Source organism: Amia ocellicauda, chromosome 6, assembly GCF_036373705.1.
Source record: "Amia ocellicauda isolate fAmiCal2 chromosome 6, fAmiCal2.hap1, whole genome shotgun sequence".
Lineage (NCBI taxonomy): Eukaryota > Metazoa > Chordata > Actinopteri > Amiiformes > Amiidae > Amia > Amia ocellicauda.
In genome coordinates, this window is record NC_089855.1 from 22,522,674 (window position 1) to 22,541,201 (window position 18,528).

Consider the following 18,528-nt stretch of genomic DNA (forward strand, 5'->3'; position numbering starts at 1 on the left):
AAAATACATTGTTCACAAATCTGTGATATCCCTTTCTTTCAAATACTTATACAGTTCATTATTTAATTTGAGCCGGAGTGTGCAGTGGAGATGGTGCAGTTAAAAAATGTTGCTACCCCAAATCCCTGGTTAATATAAAAGCAATTAATGTGGGATTTCATAACAATTAAGGGAACATACTGAATAAAACGGGTCTCAAAAAATAAGGGAAAGGTGAGAACAGGACACATATACCCTGAAGCTTCTGTATAAAAGAAAAAATAAGTAAATCTGATAAACAGGGGAGAGCATTCACTCAGTCATGGAATTAATATGAAAGACATTAAATGCTATGTAGATTTAACTTGTTTAATACAAAATATTAAGTCTAAAGGGATAGACCAGGAATAAGTAATTGAGAGAATAAGTAGTACACCTTCTGGCGCAACAATTCAAGCAGTTCAGCTTTGTTTGATGGCTTGTGACCATCCATCTTCCTCTTTATCAAATTCCAGGTGTTCAATGGGGTTCAGGTCTTGGGATTGGGCTGGCCATGACAGGGTCTTGATCTGGTGGTCCTCCATCCACACCTTGGTTGACCTGGCTGTGTGGCACGGAGCATTGTCCTGCTGGAAAAAACAATCCTCAGAGATGGGGAACATTGTCAAAGCAGAAGGAAGCAAGTTTTCTTCCAGGACAACCTTGTATATGGCTTGATTCATGCGTCCTTCACAAGGACCAATCTGCCGATTCCAGCCTTGCTGAAGTACCCCCAGATCATCACAGATCCTCCACCAAATTTCATAGTGGGTGCGAGACACTGTGGCTTGTAGGTCTCTCCAGGTCTCCGTCTAACCATTAGACGACCTGGTATTGGGCAAAGCTGAAAATTGGACTCGGAGAAGATGACTCCAGTCCTCTACAGTCCAATCCTTATGGTCTATTGCAAACCTCAGCCTGGCTCTTTCTTGCTTCTCAGTGATGAAGGGCTTTCTTCAAGCTTTGCACGACTTCAGCCCTGCCCCTAGGAGCCCGTTTCAAACCCTCCTCGACGTGCACTTCACCCCAGCTGCCACTTGCCATTCTTTTTGTAGGTCACTTGATGTAATCCTACGGTTGTTGAGTGACATTTGAATGAGTTGGCGGTCATCCCGGTCTGTGGAGTGTTGTTTAAGCCCTCTGCTGGTCTGTAGCTTTTTTGTCCCCAATGTCTGTTGCTTGACCTTGTTCTTGTGAACCGCCGTCTTTGACATTTTAAGGATGGAAGCAACCCAATGCTCACTGTATCCCTCTGCCAGTAAAGCCAGAATTTAACCCTTCTTCTTTTCCTCACTCAAAACTTTCCTTTTCAACTCTTTTCACAAATAGACATGCTAATAAATTCTATTTATCAATTAACTAAATGCAAAGTGAGTGAACAGAAGAAACATCTACATCAAATCCATATTTGGTGTGACCACCCTTTGCCTTCAAATCAGCATCAATTCTTCTAGGTACACTTGCACAAAGTCAGGGATTTTGTAGACATATAGTCAGGTGTATGACTGAACAATAATACCAAACAGGTGCTAATGATCATCAATTCAATATGTAGGTTGAAACACAATCATTAACTGAAACAGAAACAGCTGTGTAGGAGGAATAAAACTGGGTGAGGAAAAGCCAAACTCAGCTAACAAGGTGAGGTTGCTGAAGTTTACTGTCAAAAGTCAAACACCATGGCAAGACTGAGTACAGCAACAAGACATAAGGTAGTTATACTGCATCAGCAAGGCCTCTCCCAGGCAGAAATTTCAAGACAGACAGGGGTTTCCAGATGTGCCATCCAAGCTCTTTTGAAGAAGCACAAAGAAACGGGCAACGCTGAGGACCGTAGACACAGTGGTCGGCCAAGGAAACTTACTGCAGCAGATGAAAGACACATCATGCTTACTTCCCTTCACAATCGGAAGATGTCCAGCAGTGCCATCAGCTCAGAATTGGCAGAAAACAGTGGGACCCTGGCACACCCATCTACTTTCCGGAGAAGTCTGGTCAGAAGTGGCCTTCATGGAAGACTTGCGGTCAAAAAGCCATACCTCCGACGTGGCAACAAGGCCAAGCAACTCAGCTATGCATGAAAACACAGGAACTGGGGTGCAGAAAAATGGCAGCAGGTGCTCTGGACTGATGATTCAAAATTTGGATGTAGCAGAAGGCAGTTTGTTTGCCGAAGGGCTGGAGAGCGGTACACGAATGAGTGTCTGCAGGCAACAGTGAAGCATGGTGGAGGTTCCTTGCAAGTTTGGGGCTGCATTTCTGGAAATGGAGTTGGGGATTTGGTCAGAATGAATGGTCTCCTCAATGCTGAGAAGTACAGGCAGTACTTATCTATCATGCAATACCATCAGGGAGGCATCTGATTGGCCCCAAATTAATTCTGCAGCATGACAATGACCCCAAACATACAGTGAAAGTCATTAAGAACTATCTTCAGCGTAAAGAAGAACAAGGAGTCCTGGAAGTGTTGGTATGGCCTCCACAGAGCCCTGATCTCAACATCCAGTCTGTCTGGGATTACATGAAGAGAGAGAAGCAACTGAGGCTGCCTAAATCCACAGAAGAGCTGTGGTTAGTTCTCCAAGATGTTTGGCCAACCTACCTGCCGAGTTCCTTCAAAAACTGTGTGCAAGTGTACCTAGAAGAAGTGATGCTGTTTTGAAGGCAAAGGGTGGTCCCACCAAATATTGATTTGATGTAGATTTTTCTTTTGTTCACTCACTTTGCATTTAGTTATAAATATGATAAATATGATGTATTAACATGTCTGTTTTTGAAAGCATTCTTACTTCACAGCATTTTAAAACACCTGCCTAAAACTTTTGCACAGTACTGTGTGTATTTATATATAATTTAAAATATTAAATAAAATGAACATTATAAAAATGTATCAAAACAGATGTGTTGTCCAATTAGGCTACCCTCATCAGCATGCATTAACTAGCGTGGTTCATAAATAAGCAAACAAACTACATAATATAACATAGTAGAAGTATAAAATAAGCCTGAAGCTACAGTGTCAAAGGCATTGTAAAACTGAGTCCCTGCCATTTTCGTTTCCAAGTTATATTTTTTCACAAGGTTATACATATGGGTTATACACAAGGCAATAATGCTATAGAAATATGAAAATTTCAGTTTTACTTTCAAATAATATATGTGTATATAATTAGGTGAGCACTGAATAATTTATATCTCTATTGATTACTCAGACATTTGGTGATATTTAGAGAACCGTGGATAAGCATTTATATAAAGTTCTGAAGAAAAAGAAAACAGACCTGAAACGTACAGTGTCACAAAAAAGTACAATGCAATGCCATTGCAGGTGTGCATAGACAGGAAGCTGTACACCAGACGGTGGCACAAGGATAAACATCACAGACCGAGTCTAGCGATGTAATGGAAGTTTTTAGGAGCAACTGAGGAATACAAGATTTGTGCGTGATTACTAAACACCCTTGGCTGCAGCAGGAAATCTAAAACGTGAAACCTATATATAATTTTTTAAAGCTAGTAAATTCTGTACACAGAAAGGAATCTAAGAACTAAAAAAATCCCAGAGTATAGATAAATGCGAGTGGTAGAAAAGCAAGAAATAAGTTACTTTTCTATTCCTCAAATAATAATGTATGTTACATTGTAAAACCATGCAGAGTTAAGAAACAGAAATTCAGAAAGAAACTTGCCTGCACGATTCAAAACCATATTGGGTAGGCTTCTGCAGATTTCTTTTGTATTATTTTAGTATTTGTTTGTGTGCTGCTGCCCCAGCACACAACTTTTTAGTTGATCGAAATATTTTAAAAGTGGCCGTCTTTATATTTCACTTTTATAGTTTGTTACAGAATTATTTCCCATATGTGTTATTGCAACTTATTCGAAATTTGAATTAATTCAAATTGTAGTTTGTAATTAATTAAAAAGAGAATTAGGCCTAACTGACATAGCATTTGCCATAGGCTAGATAGGGTTTCAGTGAAAAGGAAAAAAACTTACACTTTATTCATTCTTTTACGTTTTCAATCTGCAGTCTTTAATTCATATAATATTGATGAAAATAAAGTTTCATATTCTTCAGAATTACATTTTTCATTAAAACCTAAATACATTTCTGCCAAGCTGACTCTTAATGGAAAAAAATATATATATAATGTATGTGTATGTGTATATATGTATGTGTGTGTATATATATATATATATATGTATGTGTGTGTATATATATATGTATGTGTGTGTATATATATATATATATATATATACACACATACACACACACACACACACATACACACATCTCCCCCATATTGCAAAACAAGGTTACAAGACTTCAGTGATACGGAAATAATTGGAACGATCATGCTTTTAACTTGTGTGGAGTGTAAAGTCTTGTGATTCATAATACAATTAAAAAAAGATAGGTGTTTCTTTTAATTGGAACAAGAAGCTCTCCAGTTGGCACATTAATAACTGGGATGATGCCAAGCTCTACCTTCAACAGTTGCTAATAGCATAACATGAGGAAGACGCAATCCATTCCGATGCTGCAGATGGGAAAAGGTCTTGTATAATCAATCATCATCTGTCATTCGAGGCCTTTCAAAACTGAACACCATAAGAAGTCAAGGCTACTACAGAATTGCTTTTCTTAATAACATAACCTACAGCCACTGGGGATAAAAAATGATGAAACCTTTCAAACATGATTTGCAGGAAGATGCTACCAATATACTTTTCTGCATGCCAACATTTTTAATAAAAAACATGCTGTAATTACAGTTATTAAAAAAAAAAAAAAAATGTATACACCTCACATAAACACAAACCTGTAGGTTAAATTAGCTTGAAGGTGATTCTTATTTCTCTAAAGTGCAAAACTCCAATAGGAGGATTATAATTGAATGACCATAATTAATTCAACAAGGGGGATTGGGTGAAGTTAATCGAATTTCTACCCAATACAATTTTATGTCCAATACTTTTGTTTGTTTGTTCTTATTTTGTCCTGAAACCTCTGAACCCCAGAGTGTGACCACTGCCAGCAACTGAGAAAATTGATTAAGTATTAATAAAACTGAGTCAAGTGAAATTAAATTATTCTTCTGTTTTATGTAAAGCAGAAGCAGCAGCAGAGGAAGAGGAAGATGACAAAAATGATTTGACTTAGTTGGCAAAGTTTACGGTTTATAGGCAGAATCTGAGGTCTCTGTGTTCCATTACAAAACTTGCAATCTTTAAAGATACAGTAAATCTGAGCTACCTTTGTCAAATCACTTGCCTTCTTGCTTTAAAGTTGAAAGAGGATTCTTCCTTCTGCCAATTGCAGAACCCACAATAAAGTAATATTTTTAAAATATGCGTTTAGCTAATGCATAACACCTATTACACAAATATGAATAATACAGTAGCTATCTCATGTCTTTCAAAGGTGAACAAGTTTGTCTTAAAATCAAGTGGGGAAAGTAATTCCAGAATATTGTTTCAATTACTGGGAACACTTCCAACAAAAATGTTTGCCCTGAAAGGCACAAGGAGACAACTTAAGACCGCCAAAAAGTGGAAACTTAAAAGAAGATCTGATGACATTGAAAAACAAGTTCTGTAATTAGTAATCTGTAGAATAGGAATAAGTTTTAATAGGATAAATGCAATAGGGATTAAAAAGTGTCATGTTATTAATATTCATAACAGTACATATGATATTCATCACATTATCATTCTGTCAAAAGAGGTTTCCGTGGACAACATGCAAAATGGTTTACATTTTTTATTAATTTCAGAATTTAAATTGACATTCTTGTGTCATTTATAAGCATAGTGCTCCAAAGAAAGGAACAGAGAATAATTGTATTAGTCAGGCAAATGTGAGTATAAAGATGAGACACTGACTATAGATGCCAAGCATACACAGGGTTTGATCATTTGTTAGTAAAATAATAACACAACAATACATCATATACAAAATAAATTCTGCAGAGTGATCCATGAGCAAAGGTTTCAATTTAAATTGAAAGGTGAATTGTCCTGAAATAGGAATCTGACGACACCGATTTCCCAAGCTGTCACAAGAGACCTTCTCTGTGACTAGCAAAGCAACAGTGGTGTCAGGTCCAAGCGAAGAGTGCCTGTGACGAGGGTTTTATGGCGCACATACTAGAGGCTCCACATCCTGCCATACATACAATTAATGTGAGCTTGGTAGACATGTTCTCATCAAGTAAGGTAACCCATTATTAAAGGCCAGCTATATTTATTATTATTCCAAAGCCGTGAATCGCAATGAATCTGGAAAACGTTAAACAAAGATAAAGAGCACTAAATGTTTACTAATGTTAATGCATAATGTATGCCAGACAAATGATGTATTAGCAATGACCTTTAAGTCACAATGTCTATCATTTCCTAAAGCATGAACGAAGCCTACTTATATAATCCTGTTTCATAAATCAAAAATAGTATTCCGCATTTAATATAACATAAAAAACTACCTTATTTCTGCCTACAGTAAATTCAATGGGTTTGTTTTTTTCTTCTTCTTCTTCTTCAATAGTGCATTTCAGCCACGTACTGTATAAGAATCCATTTCAAGTACCCATATAGTAATTCCCTTTTTTCAATCACTCATGCTAGACAAAGCATGATATATCCTATAAAAACTGGGAATATTGAAGCAATGAAATTTAGTTCGAAGAACTGAACCCATTTTCTTATTTTATGATTGGGGCAAATGTTAAAAGAACCAGGAAGTTCTTCAATCAGCAATCACAAGAATAAGAGACAAGTGTTAATAGCATAAATGCAGTGGAGATTAAAAAAAACTATTACCAAGTGCCATGCAATCTTTGCACCTACGCCTACACTAATGATAAGAACTGAGAAAAGACTCAAGTGTGGTGATAAAAGACAATTTCCTGAACATTTTAATATTTTTCAATCCACAGCAGGTAATGGAATCTGTTTCTTATCAGTAAAGTCACTAAATGACTGGGTCCATGCCTGTAAAATATATTTCAGAATGCATACTACAAAGATGAATGGACACTAAATAAGATAAGGTGATACACACTGAGAAAAAAAAATAATATATATATATATATAAATTGTATTATATATTGAAGAAAGAGGATTGGACACTGTTACATATTCACTTCTTACTTTCACAGAAGTATACATTTATAGTCACCACTGTATTATGAGGTCTGAGATGGGTTTCTGTGCCGATGGTCTTTGCATGAAACATTACTTACCACAGTCAATAAACATGATCTACTTAATTTGAATTCATTTGTGAAATCTGATACTTTTATCACCTGATACATAACAAAAAGTTACACTGGAAAGAATAAATTAAGTTCTTCACAAACCTTTGGAAAGAGGGAATATAAGGGGACCAAAAATAGTGGTTTGAAAAAAACAACAATATTACTTGTGTACATTAATTCAATAAGCTGCTGGTGAAATGGGGATAATTCTCAATCATATTAATTAGAATGTTCTAAAACTGTCCCAACCTAAATATAATATAGGACCATTGAAATATAAGATTCCCATTATATGTTCTACAACCCCACAATGCCACAGTTTGGCTTATTTTAATATGAGATCAACAACATATTAGGATGTGGTGTTGACAGACACCACTGAGACTATTTCTTCCAGTCCTAGCAGGTGACTTCAAATCTCACCTGCTCATTCCCTGTAATTTAGCCCTGGGCCTCCCCCAAGCAAAAGTGTAGAGTTCAACTATTTTGAGTAGAGCTTTCAGAAAAGGGACACGTTTGCAAAGGGGTACAGGGGTTAAATCTCTAAAACTTATTTTGACCAGTAAGTTAGATTAAGGTACAGGTTTCCAGAGGTAAGAAAGTGCAAAAAGGTCAGCTTTTTCAGTGCTTTATGGCAGTTCTACCCATTGAATACTTTCAGATTCCTACTGGAATAGTCCTGTTATTAAAATAAAAGGGAAGGTAAGGATCAATAGTATTCATAAACAAGGGAGAGAAGCAAGCCTTACTTGGGGACGCTACTGATGAAGGCGATGAGTGGCGGAGTCTAAAAAATACACTGCGTAAAAATGTTACACAGTGAGAGAACAAGTAGCGTTAGGATAATCATGACTAAAAAGGAATGTTTATGAATAGAGGAGCTCGTGTTGACAACAATTTCACTTCAGTTTGAACGCATTAGTGTAGTTTGTATTTGTTCTGTCATAACATTCAGTATACATTTACACTTCTGCAGATAGAATTTCATTTGTTTTGGCTGCTGATGTGTGTTGGCATGACGATGCAACTTTAAGCAACGTTGCCAGTGCAAAAGCATCCATATAAAGTGTTGTATTAAAAAAATAGGCCAGACTTTGATGCCTTAACACGACAGGCCCAGTGCAAAAAGACCTGAAGAACTCAACATACATCGATTTCAATGACTGTATGTTTACATTTGATGTGTGAACCATATGCTACAGGACTATGAGTCACACCAGAGAAGCTCAATTCACAAGTGTATTACATTTACACGTTTATTGAGGATTAAATTGAAGTAGTCCATAGAAGCATATTTTAAGGAGTGAAACGAGTATCAGGAAGGAAGTAAATATAAGCCATTAACCAAAACAGTCGTAGTGAAAAATTATATTCCCACAACTCAACCTAATACATGTCCATCTTACTAAAGGCTGTCATTTGTCCTGAAATCAGGAAATTGGCCCAGCACAGGCAGTTGCCAGAATGTTACATCATCGTCAGTGGTGGCAGGTAAGGGACATCGGCTTCTCTTACCATCTAATACATTCTGTGTCTAAAGGAAACCTTGTACTCATAACAGGCAAAACATCAAAATCAGCTCAGGACCCCAAGTGTGTAAGATTTCAAATCTCTTAAAAACATTATCCCTTCTTCACCTCACCTCTTGCCCACAAACATTTTTTTAGTGTTTAAATCTTTTAAGTAAAGAAAATCAATATTGTTTTAGCTCACTTCAGTTTTTGGTTAACACATGTTAACATGTCTAATACATGTTCCTATCTGAGAGAAGCCAGATAATGCTTTCAACTATATAACTCATCGATTTTGTTTCAAATGAAGATGGCAGACTGAAAATGAATACATACATAAAATGAATATATAAATAAGCAAAGAAAAAAAAATCTATATGGTTTCACAATGACCTCTAGGCCTTTAGGAATTCTGATATAACAGCTATGAAGAGAAAACGAACATGTTCAATAAATCAAATTCAGCAGTGGGACATGTATAGGTCAAAATGTTTAAAAAATACACTTGCTTTTATATGGCACTCACACAGAAGTTCAGTCTAGTATCAACAATAACAGGTTGGAAGAGTGTCTTGTTCCACTGTGAGAGATGTTGGAATGCATGATTGGGGTACTGTGATAATATGGCAGCATCCAAATCACCCAGTTCTCTTCTTTTACACTGACACTGTCAAATGTCTCAACATGAAGGCAGGTCATTGGTTGGCTCTATCAACCAAAATTGATCATCATTGATCAAAATCATCTAGTGGTAGAACTTCTCCCTGAGATGTATTATTTTCTATAGGTACATAAGATACATTTTAAACCCCTTAGTTCCCTTTCAAATCGAAAGACAGCTATTAATGGGAAGAGCCTTCTGACCTACCAATCATTGAATGTATGCACCAAAGCTGCCCAACAGGGGCCCTGCTGGCAGGAGGAAGACCCACCTCCGGCGTCTGTGAAAAGTCTCCTCCTGACTGCAGCTCCCTGCCATTTCTTCTTTCACCTGCCAGTGATCATGCATTATTGCGTTTTCACTTGTGATCGCCTTAAAGTCTTAAAAAGTATGTTCACCTGCTCTTCGGAGTTCAGTTTAATTTTTGCTAATCCTCCAATATTATTTCCAATATCTTGGCTCAGGATAGGGTCCCCGAGGTCCCCGAGAGTGAGACAATCCCACTACAGGTCATCCAGACGCTCCACTCCACTGACTCCTCCATGCTGCAGGAGACAGGAAGCAGAAGGGATTGCAATACTGCTCAGGCAGTTCGGGGAAATGAGGCATAGCCTGGACTCCCAGCAGCAATTGCTAAATACCGTGGTGGTGTGAATTCTGCCAGAAGAGGACACCCACCTCCCCCCTCAGCAGCCGCTACCACAGCCACCACCACCGGAAGAAGTGCTGTCCCATGTGGTGTTGCACTCGGATATATCTCAGATCCTCCATCTTTCACAGAGGATACCGAGGCGGGAATTAAGCACTTTCAAGGTCCGAGCATGGAGTTCTTGGAGACCTTGATGAGACATGAGGCTATGGCAGTGGATGTCCCGTGGTGCAGCCAGGAAGCAGTTCCGAAAGTTTGTGAGGGAGAAAACCGCTAAATCTGCAGAGACCCTTCCCCTCCTTGACAATTACATGGACATTGTGCAATCCACATCAAGCAAGCCAGTATCTCCTCCTGCGACTTCTAGGCAGGCGGATGCCACGTATGCAACGGCGGGGGCAGAAGAGAAGGAACTGGAATCTTTCCCACCGATAGGGGACTCGGTGTCGAGGCTGGTACAGGCAAATGCGCTATTAGGCAAAAACCCGCTTTGCCCTAATAAGTAATGCAGGACCACGGATGCCATGCTGAAGGCTTATTCTGGGGAGACTTCAGCGGTCCAGGCTAATAACGCACAGGCCATTCTGATCCTGTACATGGGTCACCTGACAGGACACCTGAGGGAGCAACAGTCTATGGCAGATGTGGAGGAGATGGAGCTGGTGAATGCCTACATGACGGACTTGATACGAGAAGGTGCGAAGGCCATGGGGAGGTCCCTCGCAGCCATGGTACCAGCCAGATGCCATATGTGGTTGACACAGGTTAAGCTCCAGGACAAGGAGAAGTCTATCCTCCTCGATGCTCCCATCACCCCGGGTCAGATGTTCGGTAGACGGTGGACCTCTCCATCGAACGGTCGGCGAAGGCGATATCGTCCAAATACGCTGATCTCCAATAGGTTAGACGGCAGCAACAGCAGCGCCTCTGGGGCTCCCAACAACCCAACAGGCCATGGCCGAGGCAGGGAAAGCCTCAACCAAGGCCACAACAGACCAGTGGCTCGCAGCCTGAGCAGCACCATTGAAGCCAGCCACAGGTGAGAGGGAAGAACAGGCTCTGCAGCTGGAAGCCTAAGGGCAAGGGAGACACCCAACAGCCCCCTGGGAAGCCACAGGATCGTCCCTGAAGGGGACACCCTCCAATTCCACTCTGCCCCCCCCCCCACCCCCACTGACCACTACTGTTGGATGTCCCAAAAGGACTGAAGCTCTCTCTCAGGAGATTGCCGTGATGCGGGAGAAACGAGCGATATGACTAGCGGCCGACGAAGACACTCGAGCGGGCTTCTTCTCCGGGTACTTCAGTGTGCTGCCATTCCGCCTGTGCGGGGCGCCAGCAAAATTCTCAAAGTGCATGGACACAGCCTTGGCCCCCCTCAGGACAAAGGGGATACGGATCCTGAACTACCTGGATGACTGGTTGGTGTGCGCAGACTCCAGGCGGAGGAACATACAGCAGAGGTCATACATCACGTGACTTCACTGGGTCTCGCAGTTCACAGAGAAAAGCTCCCTCGAACACGCACAGATGGTGGGCTTCTTGGGAATGAAGTCAGACTCTCAGAAAATGCTTGCCTACCTGTCTAGAGACAGAATCAAGTTGTAGGAGAAATGCCTGGCGTCATTCAGAAGGGCATCGACTCTCCAGCTGGTCAAATTCCAAAAACTGTTGGGGCTGATGGAAAAATATTCAAGGCGGCTGCCCTTTGCCTTTTGCACATGTGCCCATTACAACGCTGGGTAAACGCCCACAAGCTACAACCAGCGAGACACAAACACCACCCACTGACAGTGACCTGAACATACTGGCAGGCACTGTCCTGGTGGAGAAATCGGAACAATCTGTGCCTCGGCTCCCCTCTTGGATGCCTGCACAGACGGGAAGTCATCATCACAGACGCCTCCAGAACAGGATGGGGCGCTGTCTGGAATGGGATAGGAGTCAAAGGAGTGTGCAGCGGCCTCTTGTCAGCCGCACACATCAATGTACAAGAGCTGCATGCAGTGTGACTGGCGCTGCACCACTTTCACCATGGTCTGGCAGATAGATACGTCCTGGTTCAGATGGACAACACGTCAGTGGTCACCTACATCAACCACCAGGGAGGCCTACACCAGAGTACATCGTGTGGCATGCAGACTTTTCCTGTGAGCGCAAGACAATCTCCGCTCCATACAGGCAATACACCTTCCGGGCGTGTCCAATACAGCGGCAGACATTTTCTCCAGGGGAGGTCCGGACAGCTCAGAGTGGAGAATGCTCAGGTGGTAGAGCAGATCTGGAAGATCTGGACGAGCTCAGGTCGACCTCTTCGACCACAGGCAACAACCCACTGTCCTCTGTGGTTCTCCCTGGAGAAAGGAGGCAGCCCCCTGGGTGTGAATGCCTTTGCTCACCCATGACCACAGGAACTGCTGTATGCCTTCCCCCCCACTGCCACTTCTTCCACTGAAGGAGTTAAAGTTCTCCTGATCGCCCCGCAATGACCGAGACAATTGTGGTTTGTGACGCTGGCACAGATGATCCGCTTCGACGGGACTTGCTGAGCCAAACAGAGGGACTGTTAAGGCACCCCAACCCAGCACAGCTGCAGTTGTGGGTTTGGCCCCTGAAAGGCACCACCTGATGTCTCTGGGGCTGTCTGTTAATGTTGTGGAAACGCTGCAGTCGGCCAGGGCCCCCTCCACCGGGGCCCAATATACTTACAAGTAGTCAGCTTTCCAGAACAGGTGTATAGAGAAGTGTGGATCTGGTGTCGTGCCCCATATCAACAATCCCTGGCTTCCTGCAACAGCTGTTTGGAGATGGGAAATCTGCATCCACGCTGAAAGTTTAACTGGCTGCCATCTCAGCATGCCATGACAAGACTGACAATGTCTCCCCAGGAGCCCATTTCCTGGTGATCCAGTTTCTGAAAGGTGCGAGATGCTTGAGACCACCAATAAAGGACACGATTCCAGTCTGGGACTTGGAATTAGTGCTGAAAGGACTGAGCAGTTCTCCCTTTGAGTCCATCTCCACCATGGAGCTCCGCTTCCTCTCGCTCAAGGTAGCCTTCCTTGCAGTGATAACGTCAGTAAGGAGAATTAGTGAAATTCACACCTTGTCTGTGGATAAAGCCTGTCTGATCTTCTCGGGAAGCAATGACAGTAACTCTCAGAACAAACCTGGCCTTCCTGCCCAAGGTCGTGTCAGCGTTCCATATAAACCAACCTATTGTCCTGGAGTCTTTCCATCCCCCTCCACATACACCAGATGAGGGCCACAGACTACACACACTTTGCCCTGTCTGGGCCTTGAGGTGCTATATGCGGCGATCTACGCAGAGACGCAGAGACGCAGATCCGACCAGCTGTTTGTCTGCTACGGTTCAACCACCAGAGGGAGGGCGGTTTCGAAACAACGACTGGCGCACTGGGTGGTGGACGCGATCCGGCTCACCTACGAGACTGCTAATGTTCCCATGCCTGAATACATCTCAGCGCACTCAACGAGGGGTCACGTCGTGGGCTCTTTTTCACGGTGCCACACCTTCACAAGGGTCTACCACCTCAAAGTGGCGGACCAGCTGCACCCAAGCTTGGGCTCCCAGGTACTTCAAACTGCTAACCCTCAGGCGCTGTGACGCTCTGCTATCCTTGTCATTGTGGGTTTAGGCTTAGTCAGGTGTCATGACTCACGACAGCTCTGGTATAGTCTTCCCAATAGGTAATAGCTGTCTTTCAATTTGAAAGGGAACGATACGTTATCATCATAACCCCTGTTCGCTGAAAAAGAAAGACGGATTTCACTCTTCAGGGGTCGCTCAACTAGACAACCCTCCTGATGAAGAAATGGCAGGGAGCTGCAGTCAGGAGGAGACTTTTCACAGACGCCGGGGACGGGTCTTCCTCCTGCCAGCAGGGCCCCTGTTGGGCAGCTTTGATAAATACTTTCAATGATTGGCAGGTCAGAAGGCTATTCCCGTTAGGTAATGGTTATCTTTCTTTTTCAGGGAACCGGGGTTATGATAATAACCTAACGTTCTATATATTGCATATATAAACAAACTGATAAAGCTTTATTAAGTATCACCATGAAAGTTAAAGTGAACATTCATAATCATTTATAAGATACTTAAAAATAACTGCTTTCAAAACAAACATTTTCATTTCAGAAATCTATGTACAAAATGTCACAAGGTTTTTGGTTTAAATCATTGTTTAACTGAAACACGAGTTTTATGGATGCTAAAGCTTTGAAACAAAATAGCTAACTGACATACAAGGACTACAAGCCTCAAGCGGACTATAAAAAAAAAAATGAGAAAGAGCTCTGGATTTCACAGAAATACAGCTGGGCCCCCTGCATCAATTGATCACAGGGAAAAATACAAAAATTGGTAATATAATATTGGTCATTCAGATATAATCAAAATCCAGAAAGATTAAATTAAATATTATGATTGGATTTTATATCCATATGCAGCAATACCCAAGTGTGGAAATCTGACATAAATCGCCACTCAGAAAATGATTAAGTGCAAGCTTTTATTTACGGCCACTACATATTTTACATACACTTTTCTCATCCAAAATCTGTGAAGGATTTAAGAGTAACATGCTGCATTCCATGTCATATTGGGAACATAGGAGATGTTTAATATTCAGGCCTGACAAAACATTAAAGATTCACAGTTACTAAGCTATTTCTGGCAGTGTAATGCCATGGGAAAACAAAATCATTGCCTTTGTAACCAGGCTAGCTAGATATATTTTCACAAACATGTTGAATGGAAGAAAACTTTATGAAATTATAATTCTGTCAGCATTGTACATGTATACAAAAACATTTTGGCTTTCTTATATTGAAATCTACTTTCTTTTTTTATGAAACAGAATGTTTCAATGTTTCAGCTTCAGGAACAGGAGAGAGGATTTTGATTTCTATTAATATTATATATTGTAAAGTAGATATTTAGGTTAAGGTTATTGCAGGTGATTTCTTATTTTTACTTTATGTACAATATTGTACATGAGACATCTTAAGTACTACAGGTGAGAGTTTAAACTCAGATTTAACCAAAATATTGATCCACCCACAAATCCCAAACTACAAATCTAGCAGTTTTAAACCAGGTTTCCATAGAGTAGAAGCAAGATGATTTTGGCAAGCATTAGACTTAGAAAATAAGATCGGTAGGTACATCGATGTGTATTATTTAACCCAGGCTTTAATATGATTTGGAGGAAGGAGTTTATATAAAATTCACAACCTTCCCAGAAGAGTTTAGTAAACAAGATATACCTTTCCTAGATAACATACTGTTAAAACCCAATCTTCCAGTATTTCTCCCAATTCAAATTGATTTAAAATAAACAATGCACATCAAGAGGTCAACTAATAAAGGTAACATTATATTAGGGCTGCAACTATTGAATATTTTGGTATTCAAATATTTAAACTTAGTATATTCATAATATACTTTAGAATTAAATATTTATCTTCTCTATTTTTGTAATAATAATGATAACCAAAAAATTATCATCATCATCATCATGTGTACAAATCATAGGTGAATAATATCACATTTTTAATATCACATTTTGCCTCCCACAACACCAGAATCAGTTAAACATGTTGCCTTAACGTAGTACTCGGCTTTTACAAAGATTCAACTTATCAGTCTAGGCACATCACAATTGTTTTACAATTGTTTCTAAGGCAGAACACAAACAACCATAATTTAGCTCAGGAGAAGACATTACCAAGTTAAACACTGTTTTTAGCCGACACTCTACACCATAAATCAAGGATCAGTACAGGATGATTATTTTTCTACCAGTCTTGTTGATTCTTTTTATATAGGGTCTTAACATGGTACAAAACACTGCAAGAAGAGGTTTAAACTCAGGCCTTTTACTAACTACTGAAATAGTGTAGTTCATGTTCTGCAGTCTACTATGGGTTTTATTATTTTTACTGTTTTTTATTTTTTGCTGTTCGCTATTTTACTTTACCAAGAACAGGAACAGCATTTTAACATCCACATTATGAGATACTCTTTATGCAAGTTATCCAAGTGAAATTCCAGACAGCTGAAAGGAGCCCGATACTTGATAAAATGTCATTAATGACATTTAACTTCATGGACAGTCCTGTCAAATGAAAATGAGTTTAACTTGGACTTAAACATGGCTTTATAAAATCAAGTGTGGCAAATGCGTTTCTTCAAAGGGATAAATGTGTGGTTCTTTGTTACAATTACAATGCATGCTACTGGATAGACTGATTGATTTAAAAAATGCTCTGTTGGGTCAAAGTTGCTCATCTCTATTTGACCAAAAAACAAAAAACACTTAAATGTGCAGCAATTTCTGCTGTGTTACTGATTGCCTTTCTTACAATGAACTCCTACAAAAGAGAAGTCAAGTCTCCAGGCTCCAAGAACCAGAAATGTAGGGATAATTTACAAATAAGATCATTACATGAAGACCCGAGTAGGAAACAAAACATGCCAATTATCTCTTCGAGAGCCGGAAAAATTACATTTTTGTTTGATCTACATTTGATTAATGAAATCCTCTTTTATCTGGTATTCCACAACATGCTTTCTAACCCTAACAGATTGTTCAGAATACAGCTGGGATTCTGCAGAAATCCTATGGTGCGAAAATGGCATTGGCCCACTATGCACCTTCAATAACATGTATTGTACCGAAATATATACAATTTTCATCACTTACGGTTTTGGAAGCTGTGCTTATGTATTGAATCACCATCTCTTTCTTCGTGTTCAGGTCCTTTTCCCTCAGGGGTGCTTTCTTGTCCTCATTTAAGTTCATATCCTCCTGAAAACAAGAAAATGTATTTTTCAAGGTACAGCATAGTTTTAACCAACATCAGAAGTCCAATGCTTACTATACTATAATATTAAATCACCATAGATTTGTGTTTGAAATATCGGCTTATACATTTTATTTAAAACAGATATACATTGTATAACATGTGAATCATTAATCACATCCTGAAGGAAGAGAGGACATTATAAGAATAGTCCCTTTTCAACATGGTCTTAGTATTGAAGCTAAAATAATTGCTATTGAAATTATTAAACAATATACAGGGATTATATACATATTGTGACACCATGCATGGAGTGGTACAGAACAGGAGGTAAATCAGGACTAGACACCTCATCCTCCTGCCCTTTGAGTGTGGATACATATGTCCAAGGTGAACAAAATAAGCTAATAAAATGCATCCCAAGAGATGACCAAAATACCTTAAAGAAACCATAAAAAAATAGGAAGATTAAAATCATAATGTTTGCAGGTGTAACGGAGGCCTTCACTCAGCAGTAGATCAATATGGGCTGATGGTGATGTATACTACCAGTCAAAAGTTTTAGAACACCTCAATTTTTCCAGTTTTTATTTAAATGTACGCAGTTTAATGTCTCAGTGTACTCTGAAATTAAGGCATATAACAAACAATTGGAGATAAAAAAATCCTGGAATTGTTTTAACAAAATGTAACCCCTTAAGCTGACATACCCCTCTAATGATGTGAAAAATTTGGTTTTTGAAATGGGGGGGGGGGGGGGGGATTCTTGGTCTGAGTAGGAATACAAAATCTCAGAAAATAGACAATTATGACATATTCTGGAACCAGACAGTCTACTGATCAAAACAAGACCATCCACGTTTTGGTAGACGCAACACACACCCGTAGAGAGCTCAAAATGTCAAGATGGAAAACTCTGTTTACAGTGTAATGCACAACAATTTTACATAATTGGATCTGAACTTCTCTGGTGTTTGATAGAACAACAAATAATATGAAAAAGACAAGCCTATTTGCAAAGAAATCCAATCAAAACTGAGTTATCTGTGCCTGTCTGAATGAGCTGTCTTTTAACCTCTGGCAGTTTACCGCTTACCTTTGTACCATTTCAGGTTATTCACTGGACTTAAACTGCTTAAATTTCAATTAAAACTAGAAAAATGGGGGTGTTCTAAAACTTTTGACCGGTAGTGTATATTTAAATATATACATATTAACTGAAAATAAAACTGTTGCATGCAGGTGCAGGACTGAAAAAAACACCTCTGCATGAATCTTTAAAGAACTACTAAAGCAGATCATAAAAAGAACTCCGGAAAAGTGACAGCCATAGTCTCGTTAGCAATGCATTTATATTCCTTTCTGACATGGTTTAGAATAGTTGCATGGATTTCTTCAAGAATGATCCTTGAAAACTCAAGTTTTCCTTGTGATAATCCGTGCTGCACACAGATTCACAGGGTTAGATTTCCAGAGTTCATTATTCCTACCCAGTGACACTCTCTGGCTGAGAACTAGTTTAAAATACTGTCATATAGTTTGACTGCAGCGATGTGAAAGTGAAGGCATGTTTTAGTTTTCAAATTAACAGCTTCCTTT

At 39.9% G+C, this 18,528-nt stretch overlaps 1 protein-coding gene across 2 annotated transcripts in view; it reads right to left on the minus strand.

Annotated features, from left to right (window-relative positions):
• LOC136751235 (protein diaphanous homolog 3) overlaps positions 1-18,528 on the minus strand; it is a 371,067-nt gene that overhangs the window by 282,681 nt on the left and 69,858 nt on the right. For both annotated transcript variants that reach the window (XM_066706676.1, XM_066706675.1), the window contains one exon: positions 16,830-16,934. In XM_066706676.1, coding sequence (XP_066562773.1) covers positions 16,830-16,934 — 105 coding nt within the window. The remainder of the gene's footprint in view (positions 1-16,829; positions 16,935-18,528) is intronic.